The 11,403-nt window shown below is 44.1% G+C and overlaps 1 protein-coding gene across 1 annotated transcript; it reads right to left on the minus strand.

Annotated features, from left to right (window-relative positions):
• Positions 1-736: 736 nt before the first annotated feature.
• On the minus strand, positions 737-11,115 carry LOC111232938 (integral membrane protein GPR137B-like). Its single transcript, XM_022760645.1, has 7 exons — positions 10,714-11,115; positions 7,293-7,342; positions 6,884-7,106; positions 6,654-6,803; positions 6,429-6,557; positions 5,562-5,683; positions 737-3,109 (listed from the first exon to the last, which is right to left on the minus strand). The coding sequence occupies exons 1-7, from the start codon at positions 11,113-11,115 to the stop codon at positions 2,980-2,982; spliced, it is 1,206 nt and encodes a 401-aa protein (XP_022616366.1). The 3' UTR covers positions 737-2,979.
• Positions 11,116-11,403: the final 288 nt, after the last annotated feature.

Raw genomic sequence — 11,403 nt, forward strand, 5'->3', positions numbered from 1 at the left:
AGTATATTTATTTGAAAAGAGGAATAAATACTTCTGGACATCACTCAAACTTTTTCTTTTTTTTCACCTCTCTCTCTCTCCTCACGCTCATGAGTATCAATCAAAATATTTAAAACTACAGTAAAGCCTGACGGTCGTTACATGATGTGAGAGACTGCTGTGATTTTCTGTTCAGAAACATTTAAAATGAGAAGCGGTGACTTCTGGAACTTTGTGATGTCACAACAAAGCAGTCACCAAGCCCCGCCCACCTGGACCCACCATCCAAACCTTGCAGGATTTGGTTTCTCTGAGTGTTTTTACCTGAAATCTGCTATATTTTTATTGGATCTCTCAGAAAACAGTCAGCCAATCAGAAGAGAGGCTCAGAGCCTCCTCTCTTCTGATTGGCTCACCGACCTGTTGTTACTAGAGCTGCAGAGAGAAGCCTGAGAGAGGAGATGTAAAACTACACTGAGATGGTTTTTATATCTTCTGATGGATCAACACTTCAAATAAAACACAGAAGAAGAAACATGGAGCTTTAAAAGGACGAGTGAAACACGATTAACGTGCCTCTGATTTCACTGATTCTCTGACAACGCACCAAGAAATCTCCCAACGCTTCAAAAATAAGTAGTGAAGAAGAACAGTGATATCTAGTGAACACAGAAGTGAGGAATAAGAATGTTATTGTTTTTTGAGGAAGGAATTAAAAAGTCTGTTGTCATGACAACCAGAGGAACTTGTCATTTTATTGTTTAGAGTTGCTCTTTTGTGTCGACACGTCATGAACACACGAACCACAAACACAAAGAAAAAGCTCAACACATGAACAACAGCAGCACATGGCCTCGGCGAGAGTCTGTACAAACAACTTACAAAACCTGCGTCTGTTAGAAATATAGAGTTTCAGCTTTTTTCTCAGCGTCGTTACAGAAACGTACAGAAGAGTCCGTTTAACCAGAACTTAATGATGGGCCGAGTCTTTTTCAATCACTTCATTATTACTTCTGTTTTTTTAAATTTGGACAGTCTGATGGTTTCATTTCATCCCAGACCAAAACAACAAATGTTTGTAAAAATGTTTATACTTAATGCTCTTAACACTTACTTAATTTGTTAAATTACATTCTCTTACAGTAGTTATTTTTCAGAAAAGACGAAAAGGAAATAACTTTATATGTATAGTATGTATATCCCGATATAAAGAGACAGTAATGTAAAGGTAATTTAAAACAAATCAGTATTTGTACATTACCTTCACTTTTTATATCATTCTGGAGATATTCGGTTCATCAAGACTCAAATTATTATGAACATATTACAACTTATTCAGAATTAAGACTCAGCCCAGGATTAAATGACTCGTTAAGACGTGAACAGTTTGAGGTGAACATCAACACGAGAGGTGTTCAGCTGTCGGGTTATTGATATTTACAGGATATTGATTATGTTACAGATTAGTGATGTGATTAGTTTTCTCTCACAGTCAAGAACCTCAAAAAATGACTCAGAGTTTTTCAAGCATTATTCAGGACAGGAAGTGAAACTGTTTGACTACTGGCCTTAAAGTTTGAAACAAGTCAAAAAAATAAAATACAAAAGCAATGAACCTAAAAATCACAGTCACATCTGGAGCAATATTTATTTCAAGCAGAATAAATAACCGAGTCAGATTTATTTGACTTGAGTCACACTCAGTGAAATATTCCCCAAAGGACAAAGAAACATTCATCACAACATCGTTTACTAACATGGTTCTAAAGAACATGGACGTTCTGTGCAGCAGGGTTCCTACACAGCGTCAGTCTCCAGGCTTTTCACTTTCAGAATCAGACCTGCAGGTTTAATGTAACCTCTCATACCAACCACATCTTAACGACAGTCGTGAAAAACCCATCGTCCGCTGAATGTCTCAGTGTCAGTTCGCTAACGTTGAGTTTTGACGTTGACCTGATTTTTATTTCCAACTAAAATTTTGAGTTGTAAGTCGTTAGAATCCAACGTCTTTCTGATGTTGACGTCCGGTGCTGCTGCGAGGAACGAACACAACTCAAATGTCACCTCAAAAAATTTGAATTATTTAACTGTTTTTTTTTTTCCTGAGTTCTGTCTTTCCCAAATTGGCCCCGCCCATTTCCACCTAAAACATTTTTTCCCACCAGTTAAAAAAAACAACCTCAGTTCAAGGTCCACCCCCTTTCAAATGGATCGCATGGTCTTCATCAGCTGATTGAGTTTTGCGGCTGTTTGAACTTTGCGAGGACTTCTCGTCTCATCAACGACGTCCTGCTGATGAAGACCATGTGACTTGGGTTCAATATGACTCAAGAGTGAACTGATTAGAATTTGATGGTCAAAGGTCAAAGGTCAAAGTCACTGTGACCTGACCAAACACATTTGGCCTCAACTCAAGAATTCATGAACAGTTTAACACAAATGTCTATATGGATAAAATGAAGTGATGGCATTTCGTACCTTAAAGGTCAAAGGGCAATTTCACTGTGACATCATAATGTTCTGCAAAAACACTTCTGGTCATTATTCAATGCTGTAACTCAGGTAGAAGAGACTGTGAGCAGATTTCCTGCAGCTCGTCTGGTTGTTGGAGGAAACACGTATTGGGATGAGTTAAATCGCTCACCGTACCTCTTTGACCTGAGCTCGTGTCCCTACAGGTGGCGCTACAGCAGCATTTGGTTCTCCTCTAAACCTCATGACATCCAGCTGCCAATCAACACGATTGTCTGTCACTGTTTATGTTTTGATTAAAGATCCTGATCCACATGAAACTAAAAGTTAAGTTTAGTGGATTTATCATCGCTGCACTGACTGGCCTGAGGGGGCGCTACAGCGCCTCAGACTTTACAACCCTGAACTCAACCCGTGTAGGAACCCTGTTAAACATTCTTCTTTCCTCTGAATCAGTGATAATAAAAAACACAATAACTGATCGGTGTCAAAGTGCAGAGTGAAGCTGTACAGTGGAGAGAGGACTCATGGGTAAGGGTGGAGCTCTCCGGCAGCGGCTGTGGTGGCGGTGGCGGTCAGACGTTGTTCGTCACTATTGGAGTGCACGGTGAAGCTGCTGTGGCGGCTGCCCCAGTCGTAGCAGTCGGAGGAGAGACTGTCGGAGAGACCGAAGACTGTCAGTCAGACAGACCAACCATACGGAGGCCAAACAATGTCACGTGTTGGTTCACCATCTGTTTCTTGACTTTCTCTCTCTTTTTAATTCTCCAGTTGTTGCCATGGATATAATCTTTTAGTGCACAATCAGACTGAGATAGCAAACAAGTATATGTGACGACATAAAAGTGTGATAGGTCTTAATAAGAGGAAAAAAACTCGTTTCATTTTTAACCATTTAAAAACATGATTCATTTATTTATTTATTTTTTTCTACAATAATTACATGTTTTTACCAAAATTGTTCTGTTTTACAAATGATTTGTGGCCGCGAAGGTATTGTGAATTATTGTAGGAAAGACTGAGAAATAAATAAAAATAAATCAGTTTTTTAAATGTTTTAAAATGATCTTTAAAAACATTAAAACAATCACGCCCACGGGTTGGGAACCTGAAAAGTTTCTTGTGAAATATGCTCGTTCACCTGAAGAGGTTGATACCACCTGGAGGAGTGAATGCACATTAAGTCTTACACCACCTACTACAATAGGTTTTATCTTTTATATGCAGACGATGTGAAACTAAGTAAATGGTCGGAGGCATTAAACTAAAAAACGGTCAGTTAGATCGAAGGCTACAGGCAGCAGCTGGTTGACTCAGCTCAGCCTGAAAAGAGTGGAAACGGCTCTCCTCGCTCTATAAAATATATATATATATAAATATATATATACAGTGCTGCTTGTAAAAACCGGAGCCAGTTCAGATGTTTCTGATGTTTACCATGATCTTCTTATTTTATCATCCACTAGTTTTTATGTATGAAATGTCAGATATATTTGTCATCAATTGCTTGTACTTTTTTAGTGGAACTTGTTTAAGTAGCCCAAAAACTACATGAAAACATGGAATTAGTGCATGTGCAAAAGTTAAGTGAATCCCCGAGCTGCATTGGTTAAGTCAAGCAGGTAACAGAAACTCAGGTGAAATACATTTGAGTGTGTAATTAATCTTTCAGTAGAACCAATGAAATGAACATCCTTGGAAATGGGATTGGCCTGCACTAATTAAAAGAGAGAGGAAAACCAAACCAAACCAACTTGCGCGCCATACACATCAAAACAATGCCAAGAGGAAAGGAGATATCCGAGACAATGAAGAAGAGGTAGTGACAGCCCATCAGTCTGGGGAGGATATAAGACCATCTCCAAAAGATTCCAGCTCAATCCGATCGTACTGTAAGACAAATAATTCAAAATGGAGGCCTTCAACATGACAGCAACTCTGCCTAGAAGTGGGCGCCCATCAAAACTATCACCCAGAGCCACCAGAAAAATAATAAGTCAGGTAAAGGCCAACCCACACATCACCTCTACAGAGTGCAGACCTCTCTGGTAGCATCCGGGACAAATGTGCATGCGTCTACGATCAGACGAAAAATTGAATAGCCATGGCATTCATGCGGAGGGTTGCTAGAAGGAAGCCTCTGCTCTCAAAAAGAACAAAGCTGCCCGTTTCAACTTTGCCAAAGAGCACTTGGAACAAACCAGAGGCCTTCTGGGAGTCCAATCTCTGGACAGATGAATCTAAAGTAGAGTTATTTGGCACAATCAAAACCGCCATGTTGGAGAAAAGCCAACACTGCAAATGAAGAAAAGAACTTCCTCCCTACGGTGAAGCATGGTGGTGGAAATGTGAAGATCTGGGGCTGCTTCTCTGGTTCTGGAACTGGGCGACTCCATATATATCCAGTGGGAACCATGGAATCTCAGGCATATCAACAATTCTTGACCAGAATCTCCTGCCATCAGTCAAACAGTTGAAGCTGGGACGAAAATGGATTATGCAACAAGACAATGACCCGAAGCATTCCAGCAAAAACTTACAAAGGAATGGCTTCAGAGAAAGAGGATTCGTACTCTGGATTGGCCCAGTCAAAGATCCAGATCTAAATCCTATTGAAATGTTGTTGGCGAGGACCTGAAGAAAGATGGTACATGCCAGATGTCCTTCCAAACCTCTCTCAACTGGCTGAGTTCTGCAGAGGAAGAGTGGGGCAAAAATCCCCATGAGCAGATGCGAGAGACTGGTTAGAAGTTACAGAAAGATGTTTGGTTGAAGTAATGGCTGCAAAAGGAGGAGCCACAAGCTACTAATGGAAGGGTTCACATACTTTTTGCACATGTTACATTTTCAGTGTTTGTGAAATAAACCACATTTGTTGAAACTACATAATGAAAAAATATCTCTTTTTTGTGTGTGTCCAGTATTTGGAAAGTTGTGCTTACAAATTAGGATTTGGATGTCTGTTAAATAAGGTTCTTTTAATGTTTTTTACCAAAACAGATGACATTTCTGGAAGTTCACATACTTTCAAGCAGCACTGTATATATATATATATATATAAATAAAATTGATTATAGCTGCTTTGGAATCAGTGATGAAGTTCGTACCTTGCTGATGCATTCTGGGGAGGAATGCTCCATGCCAGGTCGTCGTCGCTGTCGTACCGACGAGGGTTGTCGAAGAAGTATCCTCTGGACGAGAGAATGTGGTTTGGTATCCCAGTGGTGCTCTGAGGACAAAAGATCAAAGAGAGGCTGCGATTTTATAATCCGCCATCAAACATCAGCCTCATAACATTTTTTTTTACAGTGCAGTCATGTCGAGATGAGCGAAGTCACTCGTCAGGGTTTTTGTTTCCAAAATGATTTGATGAGCAAAATGTCACTAAGAAGCCCTCCAGAAATGTTTTAAGACTAAAATCTGAAAAACCTCTCTTCTGATTGGCTGACTGTTTTCTGAGTGATCCAATAAAAATAGATTTCAGGTAAAAAACACTCAGAGAAACCAAATCCTGCAAGGTTTGGATGGTGGGTCCAGGTGGGCGGGGCTTGGTGACTGCTTTGTTGTGACATCACAAAGTTCCAGAAGTCCTGACGGCTGGTTTTAAGGCTCAGTTTCTGAATACAGGCTGTGTGCATTTCTCTGTGGACTGAGGCTTTGATACTTTCACAGTATTAATATAGAAGCTAGAGCTGATCTATAATCACACTACACATGGACACAGACCTTTACACTGGAGGAGCTTTAAACACATTCATAAAACATCAGCTCCTTCTCCTGAATCTGTAAATATTGATCAGGTTTAGCTGTTGATCACCAGATTTCTCCTTCTTCACTGAACACTCCTTCGGGATTCTAAGTTTCCACACCACACTAGCTGTGATGTCATAAATCCTGCAGGTACATTCAGGTGTTAAATTGTTGAAAAGCCCAGCAGAGATCAGAGGTCACGTGACCCTGCCAGGAGGACTGACCCTGTCCTGAGGCGGCCGTCGGACCCTGAAGAAGAAGACGACCAGCGAAGTGGGCAGCAGCTCCCAGACAAACAGAATCACCCCGAACACGACGTAACCGGCGTCTCCCAGTGATGACCGCAAATCCGCCTGGAGACACAAGGACAGGTCAAAGGTCGGGGGTAAGAAGACGTTTTTTTTTTTAAACTCCTCAGTTCTGTTTAACCAGTCTACAGTAACCCTCACCTGGTCCGAGACGTTATACCAGTCGTAATCGAAGGAGTTGATGGTCTCGATGTCGGTGAGGGCGAGCACCACCAGGTTGTAACAGGCTCGAGATGCGTACAGCAACACCACCATGATGCCGATCAGAGTCACCTGACACACCGACGTCCCCTGCACACAGCGGTGTCACTGCTTCACTAATCATCTTCATGTGATGATATTTACACTCATGGAAAACTACAGTACTTTACCTTTGACTCCAGGTAAATGTTGGCCAGCGACATCTTGGTGACCTTGTAGAGGCAGACGGACAGCGAGACGGCGCAGAGGACGAACAGGCTGTCGTTAATGGTGACCCTCACCAGGACAATGGTCTTGACGTCGGCTGCCGTCGTCTTGACCAGCAGGGCACAGACCAGATTCACAACCAGGAAGAGGAGGCTGACGCCCAGGAAGACCAGGTACAGAGGGAGTCTGGAGGGGGGAGAAGACACCTGGTCTGGATTCTCTAAAACTGCAAAGTGTTTATCCACAACAAAGCACCATCTTTAACCTGTAACTGTTTCACTTTTTATACAAGTTGGTTTGATTTATGGATCATTTTTGAAAACATTGACTTACAAAACCTTCATGTAAGCAGATGACGTTCGTCAAAGTTACCTGTACTTGAGCAGCGCAGGTGTGTACTTCGACTTTGCCTTAAAGTAAACCTGTGAGAAAAAAGAATTACAAACACATTAAATCAAAAACACACTTTTCCTCAGCCTCGTTTCAGACATCTGAATTTGTTAAGTCGTCACATCGATGTATTTCTTTGATTGACGAAAAATCGTTAGAGTTTCTTGTGTCGACTTCAACTTGTTGATGGGACGAATTTGTCGTTCATCACTCGGTCAAACAAAATAAAATAACCTCCTCTTCTCCGGCCAGTTTTTCTTCTCATGTAATCGTGTTTTTTATCGCCCAGCAGGGCGGTAACAGGCCGCGACTGACCTACAAACTGACCACGATCCATCTGCAGGGCTGTCTATCAGTACCATTGTGGTCACTTCTGACTTGTCAAAACCACCTCAAATACCAACAGTCTTAACCCTGTTGTTGTGCAGCAGTGTGGACTTGTCAGGTCCAAAGCTTTGGTCCACGACAAGATAATCCGAACTCTACTACCCATATTAATGCTCCCCAGATGATGCATCCTTATGATTTTGGTGATGCCCAAACCTCAGGGTTTGAGTTTGACCATTGCTTCCTAATTCCCCCTTGAAGTACATTGAGAAATTGAAGTTGATGGAGCACATTCATGCTGCTCAGTCAATGAACCGCTTTAATTTTGAATACTCCATGAACATAGAATATAAAATATATAAACATAAAATATCCTGATCAAATTTCTGCTCCCCAGAAGATGAACCCTTTGATTTTACTGACTCCATGACCTTTTCCACCCTCAACACAGACTGGTAAGACTCTTAGACCTCGTTCAGACTTCAACAGACTTTACAAACATATGGACTCAAATATTGGGGACAACAGAATTATCTTGCCAAGATAATCTGAACTCTGCTGTCCATATTGATGCTCCCCAGATGATGCATCCTTATGATTTTGGTGATGCCCAAGCCTGAGGGTGATACCCGGTAGTATCACCATGAACATACAAAATATAAAACATATGAATATAAAGTATCCTGATCAAATTCCTGCTCCCCAGAAGATGACCCTCTGTATTTTACTGACTCCATGACCATTCCTGTCACCCCACCCTCACCACAGACTGGTAGACCCCAGTACAGACGTGAACATATGGACTCAAATATTGAGACAAAAGACTTACCCACCCGGGGAGAACCACTTAACTTGTTTTGATTCCCTCAGAACACAGAAGCACAAAGTTGTTTTCGACTCACTTGACTAAGTCTTTGTGATGAAACTACGTTATAACTTCCGGTGATCCATCAAGCTCCCGCAATTTGAAGAAGAAAAATGATGCGCAGAGATCCATCGCTGAACGACTTGGTCAGACCAGTATAGTTGCTCATCAGACAAAAGTCAAACTATGAACAGAGGAAGTAGACGGCAAATTCAGCCATTCAGGCTCCTTTCAGTTTGCATCTCAACTTATTCATGCTCATCAAGTTAAGGTTGGTTTTCCACAGGTCTGTTTTGAATAAGGAATACCTAAAGATTTCTACTTTCAGTACCTGAAGCGCTGTGGATACATATTTGGATGGCCCATGTGGACCCTAGATGAAAAAGGTGTGTGCAGAAGAGCTGCGTCATCAGAAGAGTTTGTCAGGTGGTTGGACAGCGTCTGAAACCCCCTCACGCCCCGACACCTTTCCTACGTTCGACGTTAGTTCTGCAATTGCTGTACTTTCCGGAAATCGACAATCCAATATTCATCCACTTCACACCATGATGGGTCTGAACCATCACCTCCGTACTTTAACAATATCACATCTCACCCCTCTCTATGACAGTTGGCTTCACTGCGCCTTCCAGTGTGCTGGTTCGGAACAACTATAAACTCTTTTGATCTCCAACGTGGTTGGGCAGCACGCCGTCCTAACTGCTTCTTTTCTAGCATTACCTGGCCCCAACCTTTGACAAGTGACTGTAGCATACATTGGTTCAAAAGGTGAATGAAAGACAGTGAATGTGGACGACGCCAAATGTCCCGAGTGAGCGCAGCCAATAATCTGTAGCTTTTTACTGCAGCAACTTATTTCATCGATTAGTTCCTGAAGGTGCCCTCGTTAAGGAAATGAGACACTGTAGTCTTTAGAAAATAACCTGCCTCAGCTCAGCTCTCAGGGACGAGTGGCTGAAAGCTGCTGGTAAAGACGCTCCTCACGAGTCTGAAAAGAAAACCGTCTTTGTCTTCTGGTCTATTTCAGACTCCAGCAGCTGCTGTGAGTGAAGACGAGGAGCAGCTGCTGCTGTGATCTCTGCAAACTGAATTTAAAACTGAGCTGCCGGTTCAACATCATACGATTCATCACTGACAGTTTTTGCAGAACCAGAACCAGTACCAGTACCAGTCTTTTCTCAACCTGTACCCGTACCAGCACCAGTACCATTAGCAGTGGCAGTACTAGTCTTTGCTCCACCAGCACCAACACCAGCACCAGTACTAGTATAAGGACCAGCACCAGTACCAGTCTTTGCTCCACCTGTACCCGTACCAGCACTAGTACCATTAGCATTGGCAGTACCAGTCTTTGCCCCACCAGCACCAGCACCAGCACCAGTACCAGTACTAGTATAAGGACCAGCACCAGTACTAGTATAAGGAGCAGTACCAGTACCAGTACCAGCACTAGTACCAGTACTAGTATAAGGACCAGCACTAGCACCAGCACCAACACCAGCACCAGCACCAGCACCAGTACTAGTATCAGCACCAGCACCAGCACCAGCACCAGTACTAGTATAAGGACCAGCACCAGTACTAGTATAAGGAGCAGTAACAGTACCAGTACCAGCACTAGTACCAACACCAGCACCAGCACCAGCACCAGTACTAGTATAAGGACCAGCACCAGCACCAGCGCCAGTACTACTGTCAGGACCAGTACCAGTACCAGCACCAGCACCAGCACCAGCACCAGCACCAGTACCAGTACTAGTATCAGCACCAGCACCAGCACCAGCACCAGTACCAGTACCAGTACTAGTATCAGCACCAGCACCAGCACCAGTACCAGTACTAGTATTAGCACCAGCACCAGCACCAGCACCAGTACCAGCACTAGCACCAGCACCGGCACCAGTACCAGCACCAGCACCAGTACCAGTACTAGTATAAGGAGCAGCACCAGCACCAACACCAGCACCAGCACCAACACCAGCACCAGCACCAGCACCAGCACCAGCACCAGTACTAGTATAAGGAGCAGCACCAGCACCAGCACCAGTACTAGCATTAGCACANCCAGCACCGGCACCAGTACCAGCACCAGCACCAGTACCAGTACTAGTATAAGGAGCAGCACCAGCACCAACACCAGCACCAGCACCAACACCAGCACCAGCACCAGCACCAGTACTAGTATAAGGACCAGCACCAGCACCCCCTCACCTGTGCACAGTAGAGGTTCATGAGGCTGAGCGTGAAGAACTGCAGGCAGACAGGGAAGCAGTAGAGCAGCCAGAAGGCGAAGGGTCCGAGTGCGTTGGCGGTCACACAGTCTCTGAAGTAGAAGGAGAAGAGGAGGGCGCGCAGGGCGGCCCACAGCAGACACAGGAACAGGAAGGCCGTCTGGTAGCTGAAGCGCTTGTGTCGGTAGCGCAGCACCAGCCAGAGCTGGGCGTAGATGAAGGCGAAGAGCAGCGAGTAGAAGATGGTGTAGGCGATGGTCAGACCCAGCTTCACGTAGGGGGGGATGGCCGGCGTGATGGTGGGAGGGGGAGGGAGGTGGGAGCCGTTACCGGCGTGCTGCTGCTCCTGTGCCGGGTTCCTCTCCATCGCCTCCCCATTCATCCCCCCTGTATTCCCCAGCAGAGGGAGGGAGGAAGAGGGGGGAGGTTGAAGCCTCTGATCTGCAGCTGAAGGAGAAGAAGAAGAAGAAACGTGTCTCAGCTCGTTTCACGGATCCTTCACATCCATCAAATCTTCTCCAGACACACCGTCTGACTCGCAGAGAGGAGGAGGAGGAGGAGGAGGAGAGGCACCTCCCCTCTTTTTGCCGGTGCCTGGTGGAGACCTATTGGGCTCAGTCAGTCACATGACCCCGGTTCTCGGCAGGCGGTTGGCTGAGCAGGAGGAGGG

This window comes from Seriola dumerili, unplaced genomic scaffold (genome assembly GCF_002260705.1).
Source record: "Seriola dumerili isolate Sdu_G_001 unplaced genomic scaffold, Sdu_1.0 BDQW01000349.1, whole genome shotgun sequence".
Taxonomy (NCBI): domain Eukaryota; kingdom Metazoa; phylum Chordata; class Actinopteri; order Carangiformes; family Carangidae; genus Seriola; species Seriola dumerili.